Source organism: Pongo pygmaeus, chromosome 14, assembly GCF_028885625.2.
Source record: "Pongo pygmaeus isolate AG05252 chromosome 14, NHGRI_mPonPyg2-v2.0_pri, whole genome shotgun sequence".
NCBI lineage: Eukaryota > Metazoa > Chordata > Mammalia > Primates > Hominidae > Pongo > Pongo pygmaeus.
In genome coordinates, this window is record NC_072387.2 from 82,258,021 (window position 1) to 82,280,625 (window position 22,605).

The 22,605-nt window shown below is 36.1% G+C and overlaps 1 protein-coding gene across 8 annotated transcripts in view; it reads left to right on the forward strand.

The window, feature by feature from the left end:
- Positions 1 to 22,605, forward strand: part of PIBF1 (progesterone immunomodulatory binding factor 1) — a 233,896-nt gene that overhangs the window by 135,771 nt on the left and 75,520 nt on the right. For 7 of the 8 annotated variants that reach the window (XM_054446984.2, XM_054446978.2, XM_054446979.2 and 4 more), the window contains one exon: positions 13,224 to 13,326. In XM_054446984.2, coding sequence (XP_054302959.1) covers positions 13,224 to 13,326 — 103 coding nt within the window. Of the gene's footprint in view, positions 1 to 13,223; positions 13,327 to 14,693; positions 15,074 to 22,605 lie in introns of those variants that run through there. The other variant, XM_054446982.2, reaches the window with a different exon arrangement.

Sequence of the window (22,605 nt, forward strand, 5' to 3'; positions counted from 1 at the left end):
ATATGGGAGGATATGCGTAGGTTGTATGCAGATATTATACCAATTGTATGTAAGGGACTTGAGCACTCATGGATTTTGGTATCCACAGGAGGTGGAGAGTGTACACTGGAACCATTCATCCCGTGGATACCAACAGACAACTGTACACTAACAAAAAATTGTACCTACATTAATCAGGTTTCCAGTTGACCTGCCTGATTTTAATCCTAACTCCTCTCTTGCACCAAAATTTATCCTGCTTTGCAGAAACATCTCACGGCCCCGTTCACTACCACATCAAATCCATCAAATCTAAATGTTTCTTTCAGATTTCCAAGCACCTCTATAATGTAGCTCTATCTCTCCAGCCTTATTTGCCCCTCTACCCAAAATGCAGTGAATATACCTATTTCTCTGCCTATAAAACAACTGTTTTCTCTGTACCACACAGCAGAGCATTTCTCTTATCTCATTAGCTATCATTTCCTGTGTAATTTACCCATCTAGATGGAAAGTTCTTCGAAGTCAGCAACTACCTATTTTTTTTTTTTTTTTTTTTTTTTTTGAGATGGAGTCTCATTCTGTCACCCAGGCCTGGAGTGCAGTGGCACAGTCTCAGCTCACTGCAACCTCCACCTTCCGGGTTCAAGCAGTTCTCCTGCCTCAGTCTCCCAAGTAGCTGGGACTACAGGCATGCACCACCACACCCTGCTAATTTTTGTATTTTTAGTAGAGACGGGGTTTCACCATGTTGGTCAGGCTGGTCTTGAACTCCTGGCCTTGGCCTCAAGTGATCCACCTGCCTCGGCCTTCCAACGTGCTGGAAACACAGGAGTGATCCACCATGCCCAGTCTAGCAACTACATCTTTTTTTTTGAGACAGAGTCTCACTGTGTCGCCCAGGCTAGAGGCAGTGGCACGATCTCAGCTCACTGCAACCTCGACCTCCCAGGTTCAAGCAATTCTCCTTTCTCAGCCTCCCGAGTAGCTGGGATTACAGGCATGTGCCGCCATGCCTGGCTAATTTTTGTATTTTTAGTAGAGACAGTGTTTCACTATATTGGCCAGGCTGGTCTCAAACTCCTGACCTCAAGTGATCCACCCACCTCGGCCTCCCAAAGTGCTGGGATTACAGGCATGAGCTACCACGCCTTGCCAACTACATCTTACTCTTGTTTATTTTTCACTTTCTCTATCTAACTCAGTGCAGGATACCTAGTAAAATTGTTTCTTCATCAGAGCATTTGAGAATTCAGAGTTGCTTTTTTTTATGTGAACTGATTTAGACATTTAGAGACATTATACACTAAGAAAATGACTCAGAAAGTAGAACATCTATATGGCTATCTAAAATGATGTATCCTCATTAATATAGTGGTGAATAAAAAAAATAAAGTGATGTAGAATGTAGAGCACTTTATAGAAAGCAAGAAAAGGATGCTTAGAACTTATGGCTCTTACCAGTTAAACTAAATATATGCCAAATTTTTATCAAGGCGAGCTGAATAGAAAGTATCAATTTGTAGCTGGAATGTTTAATTCTGTCTGGTGAGGATTCAGATATTTCAGAATTATGTATTATTTTTAAAAAATCAGTCCCATTCCCATTTCCTCCAAAAGTCACAATGGGTAACCTAGGATATTTTGTAATTTTCAGCATATCTGTTTCTTAGTCCAATGTTGCCTAAGGAAGAATAGAACATAGTTTTGTGGGTAAGAGACTTATCAGTAGTAAATGATAGGTAAAATACTAAAACTCGAAATTTAAAGGGAAAGGTCATATTCTCTTCTCTATTTTGGCCTCTGAATCCTTCAAAAGAATCTTTGTTACAAGAAAAAATAGGGCTGGGTGCAGTGACTCACACCTGTATTCCCAACACTTTGGGAGGCCAATGCAGGCAGATTGCTTGAGTCCAGGAGTTTGAGAACAGCCTGGGCAACATGGCGAAACCCCATCTCTACAAAAAATACAAAAACTTAGCCGGGCATGAGGACACCTGCCTGTAGTCCCAGCTACCCTACTCAGGAGGCTGAGGTGGGAGGATTACCTGAGCCCAAGAGGTCGAGGCAGCAGTGAACCGTGATTGTCCCCCTACACATCAGCCTGGGTGACAGAGTGAGACCCTGTCTCCAAAAAAAAAAGAAAAAAAGAAAAGAAAGAATTCTGCTGTTAGAACTTTGCTTTTCTTAGCCCAAAATGCTGAGTTTTTTCAGAATCACAAACGATTATTGCTGTTGCACCTTACTATTTTTTTAAGAATTTTTAAAAATAGAGGTTGGTTTTTAATATTTAAAGTGAGGATTTAAGGAACCACAACTGATTCATACTCGAAATAATGTTAACTGTCCAAATATTCTAAAGATTCTATCACTGAGCTATCTATGTGCCTTGAACATGTGCCTAATGGGCATGCTATTAATATCTCCTGCCAGCTGGTGCCAGGCATTCTTCTCATGGTGAGCCAGAGGGTTATTTTGAGGAAGTGCTTCTCAGGTCATCTAAGCTGAATGACGGGAAAGTAAGGCTAGATATCCAAAGAGAACATTTATGCATTCCTTCATGCGTTCAACAACTTATATTGAGTGCTTACTGTATGCACAAAATTGATCGATGGCACTAAAGATCCCAGGTTAGGGTCTGACACATTTCTGAAGTTTGCAAAGTCCACATTTGAGTTCATAATGGATATTTGTAAAGAAAGCAGTGGCTTTGTGCTCTTTTTATGTTTATTTAAGATAAAAGCAGTATAACCTTTGAGAGAATTCTATGTAATCCTTCACATTTGAAATTAAAGGATTGGAGCCAGACGCACTGGCATGCACCTGTAATCCCAGCTTCTGGGGAGCCTGAGGCAGAAGGATTACTTGAGACCAGCAGTTTGAAGCTGTAGTACACTGTAATTGCACCTGTGACTAGCCACTGCACTCCAGTCTGGGCAACAGAGAGAGACTCCCATATCTCAAAAAAAGAAAAGAAAAAAAAAATCAGTGGAAACTTAAGGTGAATGATAAAACAACTCAGTCAGAACAGTAAATGAACTATATGCAAAATAAAGTTTTCATTGTACATCAGCCTATACCAAAATATATTAAAGTTTCAAAGGAACTTATTTTCCAACTACTACACAATAGATTCCATTCGTATTAAATTTGATTTAAAATCTTATATGTTCAACAACCAGAATTAGATATTTTAGGGTAACATTTAATTGGAAGGAGATTTCTGATTTCTTATGACAGTAATGTTTATTTTATTTTGTTTTTATTTTTATTTTTTGGAGTTGGAGTCTCGCTCACTCTGTCACCCAGGCTGGAGTGCAGTGGCATGATCTCTGCTCACTATAACCTCCACCTCCCAGGTTCAAGCAATTCTCCTGCCTCAGCCTCCCAAGTAGCAGGGACTACAGGTGCATGCCACCATGCCTGGCTAATTGTTTGTATTTTAGTAGAGACAGGGTTTCACCGTATTGTCCAGGTTGGTCTCGAGTGATCTCAAACTCCTAAGCTCAGGGAATCCGCCCGCCGCGGCTTCCCAAAGTACAAGGATTACAGGCATGAGCCACCACACCAAGCCATGTTTATTTCATAAAATTGGAAAATTACTGGTAATCCTACCATCCAAAATAACCACTCGGAAATGTATACAGATATATGTACTTTCTTATTTAGGATATTATTGCTTGTAATTTAATAGTTTAATTTATTGTCATAGAATTCCATTTTAAACATTTTCTTATGTCATTGGATATTCTTCAGAAAGGTTTTAATGGTTATCCAAAACATTAATTTTTAGTACTTCCGTTTTTGAGTGCTATATTTTCATTAGTTAATTGTGTAGTTACTGAAAAATATCATTAGTTGCCTATTGCAACCCAGGCAATACCACAAAATTAAAATGAGAAAATGGATGTGAAGTGCCTGACATAGAGTAGATCTTCAGTAAGTGCTAGGTGGTTACACCTTGATGTGTTGTTAAAGTAAATTACATAGTTAATTTTAGAGGAAAAGCCAGGGTTCTGAAATCTTTTACTAGGCACAATTTGAGTTTTCATTTAAGACGATATTGTTTTACAATTGTACAGAAGCCTCTTGAAATAATTAGCGGGGATACCCCCCAAACATGAAACTTTCTTTAGTATCAGTCCATTTTTAAGAGTCTCACTCTGTTACTCAGGTTGGAATGCAGTGGCACCATCATAGCTCACTCTCATCTCAAACTCCTGAGCTGAAGCGATCCTCCTTTCTATCCCCCTGAGTAGCTAGGCATGCGCCCTGTACCTGGCTAATTTTTTTGTTTTTTATTTTTTGTAGAGACAGGGTCTTGCTGTGTTGCCCAGGCTGGTCTTGAGCTCCTGGCCTCAAGCAATCATCCCACCTCAGCCTCCCAAAGTCCTGGAATTATAGGCATGAGTCACCACACCCAGCCTATTTTTTAAAACTCTTTCTGGGACACAATTATAGAAAGTTACAAGGGCTTATACAGTTAAAGTAGATTAAAATAAAATGGGCTCTCCTTGACTAAACTTGAAAATCTGAAGTAATGTTTTCCTTTCAGTTGTGATTGTTTTGAAAATAGCAAACATGGTTTTCTGGTTACATGTTTTGGTTATGCCCTTTAACCTGCCACACTAAATGGTGACACCCAGGCACTAACATGGTCTTCATATATGCCTGTGTGTGTGTTTTGTCTAATCTGAATGTGGAGACTGTTCTGACGTTCTTAAACCTTTCAAATTGTAAGATTTACTGTGTACTATAGTTTCTCTAGTTTTATAAAAAGCTTTAAGTTAAAACTTTCACAGTTTACTGAGCTTAATAATAAAAAAAATAAAGCAGAGGAAACTAGCAAAATTTTGTGTATGACAAGCATGTTTTCCTTTCCTTTATTCTCATATGAGTTCTCATTTTTGTCCTTGGGGAAACTTGTACTCATTTCATTTGGGATGGCTTTAGGAATAGTTCTTTAAAAAGTTGCTGCTTTTCTATTCATGATAAATTTGAAAGTGTAAGCCTATAGAAGAAACTAGAGAAAGTCTCATGTAACTACAGATAATCAGCATGAGATCACTATTTAGTACTCAGTCATTTCCAGCTGAGCAGATAGTATAAGGACCAACCTTAAGCTTTTTGAAAGTGGGATCCTTCTGGCACATGTCCCCTTCTTTGCAACCATCTTTCATGCCATGCTAGTAGAGACAGAACTCTGATCTACTGAAACTGAGAAAGATCAAATAACTAATATAACTAATAAGCATGCCTCACATATTCTTGCTCATTTCGAGTTTTGGTAATAGTAAGACACCGTACCAATATTGAAGAACCCAGAACAGAGCATCAATCCTCCATTGTGCTTTGATATCTCAGATATAAACAAAACTCTCTCATGTCCACATTTGCTAGGCTAAAAATGTTAGGAAATTGTATGTAGTAATCAGAAATACAGACTGCCATGGACAGAGCCAAAACCAATAACCTATATTTGGCATCAAGAAGTGCTAAGAGAGCTAAAAGATTACCCTTGGAGGAATACTAATTTGACCAAGTAACAGGTGAAATTTTGGTTTAATATTTAGGTGTACAACCAATATACTGGTGGTGTTAGTTTCTAGCTGATATCAAACTTAATCTTGGTATAAGTGAAAGTCATTTAAGCAATTAATGTATTAATAATTACAAAGAAGTATCGTACCTATTTAAGTGTCCCAATAGATAGCTTATAAAAAGCATTGCTTTCTTGAGAAATTCAGTACATTCTACACCAAAAATAACCTTTAGCAAGAGTCATTTTTCCTATGTTCATAGTTATTCTTCTTAAAGATCTTAGCGGGGCCGGGCACGGTGGCTCACGCCTATAATCCCAGCACTTTGGGATGCTGAGGCAGGTGATCACCTGAGGTCAGGAGTTCGAAACTAGCCTGGCCAACATGGCAAAACCCCATCTCTACTAAAAAGACAAAAATTAGTTGGCATAGTGGTGGGCGCCTGTAATCCCAGCTGTTCCAGAGGCTGAGGCAGGAGAATTGCTTAAACGTGGGAGGCAGAGGTTGCAGTGAGCCCAGGTCACGCCATTGCACTCCAGCTTGGGCGACAAGAGCGAAACTCTAACTCAAAAAAAAATTTTTTTAATGAAGATCTTAGGACTTGTTTCATTGTGTGTTTATTGTGTTAAGGACGCATAAACTCAGCTGTAGTTGAGCAGTTGTTCATTTGTCTTGTTTTGAATTTCATTTAAACACTCTTCTTTCTTCCCACTTGTAAGATCCCAGACTTCTAAAGAGGATCCACCTATAGCACCAAATCACTCACCAAAGCAATATGCCCACTTAAAGTTTTAGGAGGTTGAATATAGAAGCGGTGAATTGGTATCTAAGACATTTGCCTTTTTCTTTATGCACTTTTTAATTGCTAGTTCAATGCTTAATACTGAGCATTAGTTGTACTTTATTTTTTTTCTTTAATTGCCCATTATTGGCGATAGGTGTACCTTAATGTTGAGGTGCTGCAACCTCAGAGTATGGTTTCTAACAGTGTGTTCATTTGAACAAAATGCACTTACAACAAAATCAGTCCAGAGGTACTTATCGCTATGCACATGTCTCACGTCTATAATCCCAGCACTGTAGGAGGCTGAGGTGGGAGGATCACCTGAGCCCAGGAGTTTGAGACTAGCCTGGGTAACAATGTGAAACACGGCCTCTACAAAAATTTTAAAAATGAGCCAATCATCCTAATGCACCTGTAGTCCCAGCTATGTGGGAGGATGAGCTGGGTCACTTGAGCCCAGGAGGTCAAGACTGCAGTAGCCATGTTTGCACCATTGCACTTCCTGGCCTGGGCAATACAGTGAGACCCTGCCAGAAAAAAAAAAAAGAAGGTTTATTAAGTGCCTACTCTGATCAGCTCTACAGTTAGATACCACAGGGGGTAAGACTCCTGTCATTTTATGAGTTGCATCTGTTTAGGGAGAAATGATTAACATACATGAAAGAATATATAAACTTTAGTACTATATCATATGTTGGGTTAGGCTATGTCGGTCAGAGGAATAGAGATCCGTGAAGGCTGGCACAGTCAAAAATGGAGGAAGTGGAACTCGAAGGGAGCCTTTAAAGAAAATCTTCAGACTGGAGGACCAAGAAAAGGCAGTGGAAGGAATACAGAAAACATATTTGTGAGACATGAAGTAGAGTAGACATGAATGGCAAATAAGGTTGGTTCCAGTGAGATTATAGAGGGCCTTGATATTTTTAAATAATTTAGAGATAGAGTAAAACTAACCATGAAGGTCAGATTTGAAAGTGGGTGGGAACAGGATATAGACATCAGTTCACTATGTAAGAAATACAGATGTCTGACAAACATATGAAACAATGCTTAACCTCACAAATAAAGAAATTTAATTTAAAACAGGATTTTATGTTTATCTATAAGGTTAGCAAAACTTCCAAAGATTGGCAATGCTCAGTATTGGTTGGGTTGTGAAGAAACAGGAGATATGAATGAACAGGAATTCATTCATTCAATAGATAATTTCTAAGTACCTCCTTTGTACCAGGTATTTATTGTTGAACTGTAACAGGTTTTTATATTTTCTGGATTCAAGTTTCTTAACTGGTATGTGATAAGAAATTTTTTCTTCCATTCTGCAGATTGTCTTTTCACTGTTTTTTTCCTTTTTTCTTTCTCTCTTTTTTTTTTTTTTTTTTTTTGAGATGGAGTCTCACTCTGTTGCCCAGGCTGGAGTACAGTGGTGCTATCTCGGCTCACTGCAAGCTCCGCCTCCCAGGTTCAAGTGATTCTCCTGCCTCCGCCTCCCGAGTAGCTGGGATTACAGGCGCCTGCCACCACACCCAGCTAATTTTTGTATTTTTAGTAGAGACGGGGTTTCACCATGTTGGCCAGGCTGGTCTTGAACTCCTGACCTCAAGTGATCTGCCCACCTCAGCCTCCCAAAGTGCTGGGATTATAGGCGTGAGCCACCGCACCCAGCCCTGTTTTTCTTTTTCATGACAAAACTGAAATGGTTAAAATCTTTTTACTTTCTTAATGGTGCATTTTGAAGCCCAGAATTTTTAAATTTTGATGCAGTCCAGTTTATCCAATTTTTTTTGTTACTTATGCTCTTGCTGCCCTGAGAATCTTTTGCTAAATCTAATTTTGCAAAGATTTACTCATGTGTTTTCTTCTAAAATTTTATAGTTTTGGCTTCTGTATTTAGGTCTTTGATCCATTTTAGTTAATTTTTTGGTATCATATGAGGTAAGGGCTTTGTACTGTTTATTAATGTGGCTACTAGAAAATTTTAAATTACATATGTGGCTTGCATTATATTTCCATTGGACAAAGCTGACCTAGATCAGTGGTCTCCAAACTTTTTGATACGAATTTTTATTGGGAAAAAATTTGAGTACACACTCAGCAATATATGCATATGTATTCATATTTATTTATAGATTATGTATGCATGTGCTATCATATGAATAGTGTGCACATAATGATACAAAACCTACACAGAAAATGGAAACTTAAGATAATTTAACATTAAAATAAATGTAAGTAAAAGTTCCCACAGTTCAACAAATAATTTTGCACATAACTACTTTTAAAGACCACTGGTCTAGATTATGATCATAACCTTCTAAATGACTATAGTCTTTTTCCTTCTGCAGGCCATCCTGCACACTACTGATAGAGTACTCTTTCTAAAGGGTGGGCCAGATCATGTTATGTCTAACCAACTTCAGGATAAAATCCAAACATACAAGGCTTTTCATAAAATATCTCTGCCTATATCTCTCTAGCTTCAACCCTCACCATGCACCATATGTTATTGATCTATACTCTACTACTTAGAATTTTCCCTAGCACTTCATCCTCTACATAGGCATTTCCCTCTACCTAAAATGCTGTTTCTCTGCTTCTTCACCAGATTAGTTAGTATAGTTTTTATTCCTTAGTGGTATGCCTTTTCTTAGCATTTAGCATACTACAGTAATTTTTAAATTTGCCCATCTTCCTCAGTAGACTATTAGATCTTCCCAGTAGATACTATGTATTCTCAGTGCCTATGCAGATTATAGGTTTTTAATACATGTTTCTTAAAAGGAAGTGTTCATGAATAGTTTTCGAATGAATTAATGAGTGTGTTTCTTCTAATTCACCCTGCTTTTCTGTAGTCATTGATATTCATCACCAAGAAAAAATAGTAATTTCCTTTTTTTTTTTTTTGAAACAGAGTCTCACTCAGTTGCCTAGGCTGCAGTGCAGTGGCATGATCTTGGCTCACTGCTTACTGCAACCTTCGCCTCCAGGGTTCAATAGATTGTTGTGCCTCAGCGTTCCAAGTAGCTGGGATTAAAGACGTGTGCCACTGGCTGGGCGCGGTGGCTCACGCCTGTAATCCCAGCACTTTGGGAGGCCGAGGTGGGCGGATCACGAGGTCAGGAGATCGAGACCATCTGGCTAACATGGTGAAACCCTGTCTCTACTAAAAGTACAAAAAATTAGCCAGGTGTGGTGGCAGGCACCTGTGGTCCAGCTACTCGGGAGGCTGAGACAGGAGAATGGCGTGAACCCGGGAGGCGGAGCTTGCAGTGAGCCGAGATCGCGTCACTGCACTCCAGCCTGATGACAGAGCAAGACTCCAACTCAAAAAAAAAAAAAAAAAAAAAAAGATGTGTGCCACCACACCCAGATAATTTTTGTGTTTTTAGTAGAGATGGGGTTTTGCCATGTTGGCCAGGCTGGTCTCAAACTCCTGGCCTCAAGTGATCTGCCTGCCTCAGCCAATTTTTTTTACTGTTTTTGTTTTACTATAAGTATTATAATGATGAAAAACAGTTATATTTCTTGTTTCTGCTGTGTTCTTTTGCTTAAATATATCTTTATATTTCTTTTCATTAAATCTTAATATAATCTCTTATATCCTTAATAATACAATCTTAATCTGAGTATAATCTTTTAATGAAAGATTTTATATTATCTTTTATTCTTCTGTGTGTGTGTGTGTTTGTACTACATTAGTGGGCTAAATGGGTCTTTTAAGGCAACTGAGAACTTTAATAACATTTCTAATATATATATATTTATATATATATATAAATATATATATATATGAGGAAATGTGTTTTACTGTCCTTACAACTGACTTAGAGGTGAGTTTTTAAAATGTGAACCCCGTATATACTGGAGACCAATTGTACCATGTTGTCTTCTACATTATTATCATTATGCATCATAAATGACATCAACAGTCATACTAATACTCACGGTCCTTCCCGTCACCATCAATTCTCAGAAAGTTTTTCTCAGTAAAATTGTACTATAAACTAGTAATCAAAGCACTGTGGAGTATATTTGTAAGCAATTTGAAGATACCATAGATACTTTCCTTCTATTTAGAGTTGATTTTCCTTACTTGGAATCTCCCAGTCAAAATCAGGGAAATTCTCGTTTGAAGCAAGTAGTCCTGGTGTTAAGGCTTAAGCACTAGCATACCAAGAATTTCTTTTTTTTTTTTTTTTTTTTTTTTTTGAGATGAAGTCTCGCTCTTGTCCCCCAGGCTGGAGTGTGATGGCACCATCTCAGCTCATTGCAACCTCCGTCTCCCAGGTTCAAGCGATTCTCCTGCCTCAGCCTCCTCAGTTGCTGGGATTACAGGTGCCTGCCACCACACCCAGCTAATTTTTGTATTTTTAGTAGAGACAGGGTTTCACCATGTTGGCCAGGCTGGTCTCGAACTCCTGACCTCAGGTGATCCGCCCACCTCAGTCTCCCAAAATGCTGGGATTACAGGCGTGAGCCACCTCACCCGGCAAGAATTTCTTGAGTCAGTGTTTTATGACTTATGATATTTTTATTGGTAAGCAGTATCACCCTATCTGTATAAGAACATTATACAATTCCCAAACAAAATAAAAGCACTTAAACCAAATGAACAATTTAATATTATTAAACTTGATGTCTTCAAATCATTATCTTCAGATTGTTGGTAATATGTGACCTCTGCATCTCATTATTTTCTTGCATCTCTTTGTCTTCCATTTCATTCTTTTGTAACTCTAGTTCTGTGTAATTGCATTTGATTGTGTTTATTGTTCTATACTGAGTATACACATACTTGTTCTACACCTTCAACATATATTTATTGAAAAATTACCATGTTTAAGTGACCCTAGTGTGAAGTTCTGTGGGAGACAAAAAGATAAAAAAAAGTTAACACCTAATATGTATGAAGAGTAAGAAAGCAAGAATAAAAATATGAATAAAGATAGCTCCAAGATTTTTTAATTAACCTAATAAAAATAGAGCTAATGATAAACTGATGCTTGCAAACATATAATGGAATCAACAGATTTAAAATACAAAATTCACATTAAGGCTTATTTTATTTGTAGAAATCTTGTTATTTTAGGGTCAAATTAGAACTTAGTATATTTTTATTGGGAAATGAAGAACAATATAGTCATAAACTGTAAACTCCTTAAAAATTTATAAAGAGGGAAAGATTAACAGTTTCCTAAGGTTGAATTTGAGGAGCAAAGGAGGAAGTTGGAATGTGGGGAGGATGGAGAGTGACTGGTAATGGACACAGAAATTCTTCTTGAGATAATGAAAATACTCTAAAATTAGATTATAGTGATAGTGGCACAACTCTAAATATATGAAAAAACATTGAATTGTACACTTTAAATTGGTGGACTTTATGATATTTAAGTTGCATATCAGTAAAATTATATGTCAGTAAAGTTTAAAAAAAAAGTGGTTGTCAAAAAATGAGGACTGTATGCTTTTTCCATCTCTAATGCCAGTTGAAAGGACAGAATTTTAGATCTAAACAAGCAACTCAAATCACTTTATAAACTTTTGCCAGAACTCATCTTTTTTATTTGGTATGAGTTCTTAGAAATAGATGTATAGGATGATATTTAACACTATTTATTATTATTATTATTATTTTTAGAGACAGGGTCTCACTGTGTCACCCCAGGCTGGATTGCAGTGGCACAATCCTAGCTCACTGTAACCTCGAACTCCTGGGCTCAAGTGATCCCCCCATCTCAGCCTCCCAAGTAGCTGGAACCACAGGCATGCACCATCACACCCAGCTAATTTTTGTATTTTTTGCAGAGGCAGGGTCTCACCATGTTGCCCATACTGGTCTTGAATTCCTGGCCTCAAGTGATCCTCCTGCCTCAGCCTCCCAGAGTGCTGGGGTTACAGGCATGAGCCACTGCACCTGGCCTTAACATTATTTTTTAGAATGTTGTCTGCATTTCTTTATCTGATATTGGGAAATATTAAAATACAATAGAATTTTTTCTGCCCTATGATTTTATTTAAAGCACAGGTATCTTTTTGTCATTATAAAACATTCCATCTAGGAGTCCATGGATTCCACAATTCACAGATTAATAGGTTAACTAGTATAAAATATGAAAATACAATAAATATGAAAATGTGAAGTTACTGGAAATGCAGAGAGGGTCTTAGGAGCAATATGTCTTCTCAAAATTATTAGCAGTTCTTTAAAGAAATATACCACTTCCTCCCACCATAGTTAGAAGGAATAGATTTTATTCTTAAAATTGTTTCTTAAAAGTAGAATTGAGATGTTTCATATGTATTTTTAAATACTAAAGGTCAGTGCAATAAGTTATGGTAATGCAGAGCATCAGAGGGAGTGATTTTTTTTTTTAGTACAGAAGCTTTGCCTTTACTATAGACATTCTCTAAGTTTTATATATCTTTTTCATCTCCACTTTCAATTAAAAACCTCATTTTTGTTTTATATTATAACATGCATTATGTTGTTTGAAGTAAACTCTGATACTTCTCAAAGTGATAAGCTAATTATTGTTTGTAATATTTCAACTAATTTTCTGATTTGTAATTGGAAAATATATATGAAAGTGGAGACAAGCTGTAAATTGCTGTATTGTGGTCTTTTCAAGCAAGTATTGTAATGTTACCTCTCCACTTTTATAGCAAGGGCTAAAAACCGTTACTGCAGTAATCAGTATATCACGGTTATGTTTTAATGTTGTTACTCTCATAATTCTGAGTTGTGGGGTATTGGTCTTCCACTACTGGTACCTGAAAATATTATTTGACTCTATATTTTTTCTGTTACTATTTAAGTATAATTAGAAAATGATGTCTATTTTCAAGTACACAAACACATTTTGAATATTTTGGGCAGTATTTCACTTTTAAGCATTAATTTTCTCATTTAATTTGCCTAGTGTTCACTTGGCAAGAAGAGTGCTTCAATTAGAAAAACAAAACTCGCTGATTTTAAAAGACCTGGAACATCGAAAGGACCAAGTAACACAGCTTTCACAAGAGGTAAATAACTTAAACAAAAGAAACCCATATGAAGAATCACAGTATTCATTTTAATTGTTTGTAACTCTTTTGTTTATTTTTCTAAGCAATTTTAAAATAAGCTGTTTGCTAGTACAAAATGATTTCACAATTTATGAAACTAACTGAACATTAAGGCCATAAAAAACAACTTACAGTGTATGGCAAAACTGAGAACAAAAGGGAGATTAAATGCCCAGACTAAGTATAAATGCAGACTAGACAGACAAAGCTTTGATTTCTGAGAATATCAACTGGTAAAACAGGTTTGGCAAACTTTGGTGACATTTTAAGTTTTTTACTAATAAATCATTTTTAAAATAGATTTGGTTTTTACCTCTGTGGTTAATGAAAAATCGTTCCTCTGTTAAATTTAACTTTGTTTACACTTAGAAAATCAGGCTCATATTGCTTCTTTTTCTTAGCCTTATGTCATTTAAACTATGTATGTATGTATATATATATATATGTATGTATATGCATTTTACATAGCATTTTTAATCATCTTCTGATGTCAAGATCTAATTTTATTTTTTCTGTACTTTTGAAATGCGAGTCATAAAACAATTTAAACCGGAGGTACTGCTTTGCTAATCTTCCTTTTATTTATTTATTTATTTAATATTCCTGAATGTCAACATAAGAAGTTTTTCTCTTTTTTTCTTTTTTTTTTTTTTTTTTTTTTTTTGAGACAGGGTCTGGCTTTATCACCCAGACTGGAGTGCAGTGGCATGATCACAGTTCATTGCAACCTCTGCCTCCCAGGGTCAAGGGCTCCTCCCTCCTCAGCCTCCTGAGTAGCTGGAACTGTAGCTACGGACTACCATGCCTGGCTAATTTTTGTATTTTTTTGGTAGAGACAGGGTTTCACCATGTTGCCCAGGCTAGTCTTGAACTTCTGGGCTCAAGCGATCCACCTGCCTAGGGCCTCTGAAAGTACTGGGATTAGAGATGTGCCACTGCACCCAGCCAAGAAGTTAATATTTTAAAAGTTTTAAAAACTGTTTCTCTTATAATAAAGGGTTTTTTCAAGTCATACATTAAATAACATTAATATATGTTGTTTATTATTTGTTTTCTTAAGGATCTGTTTATAATCTTTACAGTGTCTTTTCATACTCTAACATTAGGAGGATCTTTATCCTCAAATTTCAAAAGACCAGAAATGCTTCATTTTATTGCAGTGCCTGACACATAGTTAATGCTCAGGGTTGACACAGTGGTGTGTTGGTAAATGTTAACAGCTAGCTGTCCAAGAGGGATATGAGGGAGAGCTTGATTTGTAACATTGGCTTGTATCTGTTGTATAAATATTGCCACCATGGCTAACTTCAAACTACCAACCTAAGGTTACTGAAGATGGAGTAAAGATCGTCAGCAGCATACCAGTACTTAATGTTTGCACCATACAGATACAACAGACATAGGTAAACTCAAGAGCATAGATAACAGTAAAATAATTTTAAATTGACAAATTTGATTGTTTTTACCTTTGTTTTTAATAAAATGTATTTTACTATAAATTTAAATAATTTAGTTTAGTTTTTAATACTAGTTGTGTTTGATAGCCAGCCCACAAAATTCCTAAAAATTTTCAAGATTCGTTTGTACTTCATTCTTTTCATTGCTGAGTAATTTCTTTGTGTGGATGTACCAGTTTGTTTATCCATTTACTTGTTGATGGACATTGGGGTCATTTCCAGTTTTTGGAATAAAGCTCATATGAACATTCGTGTACAAGTCTTTGTATGAAATAATAGAGAACTCCTACAAGCTGCTGCAAGCCAAGTCCAGCACACTACTAGGTGGAAGCAGAAAATATTAAATAAATAAATAAACAAACAAACCTCTGTTTGCTAATATATCGTAGATCCCTCTAGTTGCCTTTAATTTCACAGTAATTTTCAAAAATATTTTTTAAAAGTAAAATATTAAAATACATGCCTTCCTGAGCATTTCAGTTAATTGAAATAAGAATTTCTAAATGTGGGCTGGATGCAGTGGCTCATGCCTATTATCCCAGCACTTTTGGAGGCCAAGGCAGGAGGGTCACATGAGCTGAGGAGTTTGAGCCTTGGCTACAAAGCAAGATCTGCCATCTCTAAAAATAAAGAAGCCGGGTGCACTGGCTCATGCCTATAATCCCAGCACTTTGGGAAGCCAAGGCAGGTGGATCACTTGAGGTCAAGAGTTCAAGACCAGCCTGGCCAACATGGCAGAATGCTGTCTCTACTAAAAATACAAAAATTAGCTGGGCATGATGGCACATGCCTGTAATCCCAGCTACCTGGGAGGCTGAGGCACGAGAATCACTTGAGCCTGGGAGGCGGAGGTTGCAGTGAGCCGAGATCATGCCGTTGTACAGCCTGGGCAACAGAGGGAAACTCTAGTCTCAAAAATAAAAAGAAAGAATTTCTAAATGTGAACACACGTCTATAAATTGTTGGGAGAAAATGTAAGAAATTAAGTGTTAAATGCTCCTATAATTAAGTATAATTAACTTTGTATGAAACCATTTTTAAATAAGCTATGGCTTATATTGAGAAGAAGACTTAAATGCTGAAATATTTATGATGTGAAATGGTATGGTGCCTGGAATTTGCTTTAAAATATTTCATGAGAAAAGGAGGAAGGGCTCAACAAATAAAACAAGAATCACAAAATGTTAATAATGTTTGAAGTTGGATGACGTTTACATATAGGTTTAGTACTGAGTTCTGGACTTTTGTGTACGTTTGAAAAAATTTCATAAGACATTTGGAGAAAGAATCAGTAACCCTGTATTAAAGGATCTGTGCCAACTTCAGTATATAACTTTCCCCTTAAGATTGAAAATAAAATATTTAAAGTATTCCATGGACTTTACTTTTTTCTGCTTCACAAAAATTATATTGCTTACACTGAAAATAATTATATAAACTAGATGAATGATTAATATTAGATTGCTGTTATAACAATAGACTATTCATATAGATGGTGAAATAATACAGAAGGAAATTATCTCAGGATCTTTATTCTTTATTTAATTTTATTATTTATTTATTTTTGAGACAGAGTCTTGCTCTCTTGCCCAGGCTAGAGTGCAGTGGTGCATTCTTGGCTCACTGCAACTCTGCCTCCCAGTTTCGAGTGATTCTCCTGCATCAGCCTCCTGAGTAGCTGGTATTACAGGTGCACGCCACCACGCCAGGCTAATTTTTTGTATTTTTAGTGGAGATAGGGTTTCACCATGTTGGCTAGGCTGGTTCAGGATCTCTATTCTTTGGATCAGGTTAAATATTTAAATCAGTTTGGCCTTTTTGATAATACACAGATGAAATACTAATAACTAATGTTAGAACTACCATTGAGTTAAACGCTTTTCAGATTATGTCTGAGGTTATACATAAGTGAACTGACAAAATGACAATGCTAAGTAATACCCAAAATAAAAACAAATACTCCCCTTTTTAGCAGCTTTTTTGAAGTATAATTGATATACAGTAAATTGCACATATTTAAAGTATAGTGCAGTTTGACATTTGGCACATGAATATACCCATGAAACTATCACCAAAATGAAGGTAATAAACACATACATCTCCCCAAAAGTTTCCATATGCCCCTTTGGAATTCTTCCCTCCCAACCTTTCCCATCTCAGTCCCTAAGCAATTACTGATTTACTTTCAGTTACTGTAGGTTAGTTAGTTAGTTTGTTTGTTTGTTTGTTTGTTTATTGAGACAGAGCCTCACTCTGTTGCCCAGGCTGGAGTGCAGTTGTGCAATCTTGGCTCACCACAACCTCTGCCTCCCAGGTTCAAGCAGTTCTGCTGCCTCAGCCTCCCAAGTAGCTGGGACTACAGGCGTGTGCCACCATTCCCGGCTAATTTTTGTATTTTTAGTAGAGGCGGGGTTTCACTATGTTGTCCAGGCTGGTCTCGAACTCCTGACCTCATGATCCACCTGCCTCCGCCTCTCAAAGTACTGGGATTACAGGCATGAGCAAGCCTAGTTTGTATTTCCTAGACTTTTATATAAGAGGAATCATATAGTATGTATATGCTTTTTTTAATGTCTTCTTTCACTCTGCATAACTATTTCAAGATTTATTTGTTGTTCATTTTTTTCATTACTGAGTAACATTTCATTGTGTGGATGTACCACAGTTTGTTTATCCATTCATTTGTTGATGGACATAGGGGTCATTTCCAGTTTTCTGAATAAAGCTCAGATGAACATTCACATACAAGTCTTTGTATGGACATATGCTTTCATTTCTCTTGGGTAAATATCTAGGAGTAGACTGGCTGGATCATATGGTAGGTGTCTATTTGACATCTTAAGAAACTGCTAAACTGTTTCCCAGATGTTTGTACCATTTTACATTTCCACCAATAATGTATGAAATTTCCAATTTTTCTACATCCTTGCCTTGATATGGTTAGTTTTTTTATCCACTATAATGGGTGTGTAGTGGCATATTAGTGTGGTTTTAATTTGCATTTCTCTAATGACGAATGATTTTGAGGATCTTCTCATTTGAGTTTCTTTGCCCTCTGTTTATCTTCTTGGGAGAAGTGTCTCCTCACATTTTTTGTCTGTTTTATCAGGTTGTTTGTCCTCTTATTCTTGAGTTTTGAGTACTATTTATATATTCTAAATACAAGTCATTTATCTGATATATGATTTACAAATATTTTTCCCACCCTGTGGCTTATCTTTTCACCTCTTAATGATGTCTTTTTATTCTTTTATTTATTATTATTTATTTTTAGAGACAGAGTCTCACTCTGTTGCCCAGGTTGGAGTGCAGTGGTGGAATCATAGCTCATTGCAGCCTCGAACTCTTGGACTCAAGAGCCTCAAACTATTGGGAGCCTTAGCCTCCCAAATTCTAGGACTGCAGTTACCTGCAACCACACCTGGCTACTTTTTTTTATTTTTTTTTAGAGATGAGGTCTTGCTATGTTGCTCAGGTTGTCTCGAACTCCTGGGCTCAAGTGATCTTCCCACCTTGGCTTCCCAAAGTGCTGGGATTACAGGTGTGAGCCATTCCATCCAGCCAACAATGTCTTTTGAAGAGATGCTTTTATCAAGTACAGTTCATCACTTTGTTCTTTTATGGATTGTGCTTTGGTGTTGTATTTTAAATATCTTTGCCTAACCTAGGGTCATAAGGGGTTTTGTCTATGTTTTCTTCTAGATGTTTCATAGTTTTAGGTCTGTGATTCATTTTTAGTTTAATTTTTATACTGAGTGGAAGATATAGATTGAAATTAATATGTTTGCATAATTGAAACACAACTGTTGTAGCATCATTTGTTGAGAAACAATCATTTATGTGTCAGACTGTTCTTGACTCTCTGTTCCAGTTATCTGTCTTTATGTCAATACCACACTATCTCGATTGCTGTAGCTTTATAATATCTGGAAATCAGATAGTATTGGTCCTCCAGTGCTGTTCATTTTCAAAGTTGTTTAGCTGGTTTTTTTTTTTTTTTTTTTTTGCATTTCTGTATGAATTCTATCATCAGTTTGTTAATTTTTTTTCAAAAACTAGCTGTGATTTTGGTTGACATTACATAAGTTGAATATATAGATGAAGCAGAGAAAATTGACATCTTAATATTGAATATTCTGACCCATGAACATACTGCATCTTTACCCTTATTTAGGTCTTCTTTAATGTATCTTAATACTATTATTTTTTAGTTTTCACTGTATAACTAAAAACTGTCAACTGATATCTTTTATTGTCAAACTTTTACAGTGAAAACTACTAAAACATTAGCATTAGCAAAGTGTATGGTTTTCCATCCTTCTTCTTTTAACCCATCTGACAAAATATGATTTTCAGTTGGAGATTTTTTTAGAACACTTAACATCTAGTATATTTATTGATATGGTTATGTTCAAGTTTTTTGTCTTGCTAATGTTTTCTGTTTGGCCCATCTACTTTTTATTCACTTTTTTTTTCTTGTCTTCTTTTGGATTAATTGAATTTTTTTTCATTTCATTTTATCTTATTGTTGCTTATTGGCTATAACTTTGTTATTTCAGTGGTTGATTTAGATTATAGTGTATATGCATCTTTAACTTATCACCATGTAGCTCCAAGTGATATTTAGTAAAACATATGGTATAAGAACCTTACAACAATATTCTTCTATTTGTTCCCCCAGCCTTTGTGTTCTTGTTGTCGTACATTTTATTTATACACATATAAACTCCCATACTACATTACTGCTATTATTACTTAAACAGTGATAATCAGGCTGGGCACAGTGGCTCACGCCTGTAATCCTAGCACTTTGAGAGGCTGAGGCAGGTGGATCACCTGAGGTCAGGAGTTCGAAACCAGCCTGGCCAACATGGCAAAACCCCATCTCTACTAAAAATACAAAATTTAGCATGGTAGCAGGCACCTGTAATCCCAGCTACTTGGGAGGCTGAGGCAGGAGAATAGCTTGAACTTAGGGGTTTGAGGTTGCAGTGAGCCGAGATCGCGCCACTTCACTCCAGCCTGGGTGAAAGAGTGAAACTCCGTCTCAAAAATAAATAAATAAAATGAAATGAAATAAACAGTGATAATCTTATAAAGAGATATAATAATATGAGGGAAATATGTTAAATTTAAATAGTTACCATACCTTGTGCTCTTTATTCCTTTTTGTAGGCCTGAATTTCAAACTGTTATCTATTCCTCCTGGTTGATGCACTTCCTTTAACAATTTTTATAGAGCAGGTTTATGGTGATGAATTCTGTTTCTGTATATAGCAAAAAGTTGCTATTTTGCCTATTTTTAGTTTTTTTGTTTTTACATTTCCGACTATTTTTGACAAAAGTCTAGGTTAAAATGCAATTCTCACAGATATGCTATAAGGCCAAATTAACTGAAAGTAGGTATTTAAGGATTTACTTTTTTTATTGTGGTAAAATTCAGGTAACAAAATTTACCATTTTAACCATTTTAAAGTATACGATTTAGTGGCTCATGGTATGTTTACGGTGTTTCATACATATCACCACTATCTAGTAAAAGAGCATTTTCATCACCTGGGAAGGAAACCCTGTACCCATTAAGCAGTCACTCCCCATTCCCCACTCCACCTCAGTCCCCCACAAGCAATAATGTGCTCTCTCTCTCTCTATGGATTTGCCTGTTCTGGATATTTTATATAAATGAAATCATGCAATATTTGGCCTTTTGTGTCTGGCTCCTTTCACTTAGCATAATGTTTTCAGGGTTCATATTTTGCCATCTATCAGTGCTCAGTTCCTTTTTATGACTGAATAATATTCCATTTTGCAGATTAACTACATTTTGTTTATCGATCAGTTAATGGATTTTTGTCTATTTTGAATTGTGCTGCTGCGAACATTTCATGTTCAGATTTTTTGTTTGAACACCTGTTTTCAATTCTCGTTAAGTGGAATTCAAGATGAAATGATAATTCTATGATTCACTTTTCAAGAAACTGCAAAACAGTTTTTCATAGTGACTATACCATTTTACATTCCCACCAGCCGTTTCAAGGGTTCCAATTTTTCCACATCCTCACCAATGCTTATTTTTCATTTTTTTAACTCTAGCCATCCTGGTGATTACAAAGTAGTATCTTCTAATGATTTTGCTTTGCATTTCTCTAATTAGGCTAATAATGTTAACTATCATTTTGGGTTCTTATTGGCCATTTATAGATCTTCTTTAGAAAGATGTCTATTCGAGTCATTTGCCCACTTTTGAATTGGGTTGTCTTTCTATTGTCGAGTTGTAAGAGTTCTTTATATATTCTGGACACTAGACCTTTATCCAATATATGATTTGTGAATATTTTCTCCCATTCTGTGTGGGTTGTCTTTCCTCCACTTGTTAGTGTCCTTCGAGGCACAAAAGTCTTTAATTTTGATAAAATCCACTTTATCTTAGGTGTGTTGTGCTTCACCTTTGGTTTTGTGGGTTTTTTATTGAGGTGAAATTCACATGACATAAGATTAACCATTTTAAATTAAACCGTTTAATATTCATTCACAGTGTTGTACAATCACTATCTCTATCTAGTCCTAAAATATTTTCATCACCCCGGAATAAAACCTTGTATCCATTAAGCACTTAATCCCCACTCCTCTTTGACCCCACCCTCTGACAACTGCCAAATCACTTTATTTCTGTGGATTTACTTCATCTGGATATGTTTCATATAAATGGAATCATACAATATGTGACCTTTTGTGTCTGGTTTTTTTCACTGAGCATACTGTTTTTGATGTTCATCCATATTGTAGCATGTATCCAGTACTTCATCCCTTTTTATGGCCGAATAATATTCTGTTGTGTATATTTACCTTAATTTGTTTATTCATTTATCCTTTGATGAACATTTAGGTTATTTCCACCTTCTGATTATTGTAAAAAGTGCTGCTATGAACACGCAAATACAAGCAAATGTATGAGTACCTGTTTACATTTCTTTTAAGTGTATACCTGGGAATGGATTTGCTGGGTTCACCTTTGTTGTTTAGAAAGATATTTTCCCTGGGTAAGGAATTTGAGGTTGACTTCTCTCCCTCTCTCTCTTTTTCATTAGTTGAAAGATATTGCTTCACTCTCTTCTAGTTTGCATCGTTTCTGCCAAGATATTGCTGTCATCCTTATCTTTGTTCCTCTCTAGGTAATATGTATTTCTTTAGCTGCTTTTAAGAGATTTTTAGTCACTGGCTTTAAGCAATTTGATTATCATTTGGCTTGCTGGAGTTTTCTTCATGTTTCCTATGCTTGGGTTTTGTTGAACATCTTACATATGTGAGTTTATCAAATTTATAAATTTCTTAAATTTTTAAATACTTCAATCCTCTCACCTTCCTTTGGGGACTTCAATGAGATCTATATTAGGTTGCTTAAAGTTATTCTACAACAGAACAAATGATGTTCTCTTCAGTTTTTTTCAGTCTTTTTTCTGCTTTTCTTTTGAATAGCTTCTTTTACTATGTCTTCCAGTTCACTAAGCTTTTTTTCACCACTGTATAATCTGCTTTCAGTTCAATCCAGTTTTTATCTCAGATATTGTAGTTTTCATTTCTAGAAGTTCAAATTGGATCTTCTTTGTGTCTTTTAGGTCTCTCCTTAACATTCTCAAACTTTATTTTCTGGAATATGTGAAATATAATTTCAATAACTTTTTTTATATTCTTATCTACTAATTCTATTATTTTGTCATTTCATGGCTGGCTTCAATAAAGTTGAATTTTCTCATTATATATCACATGGTTCAGCTTCTTT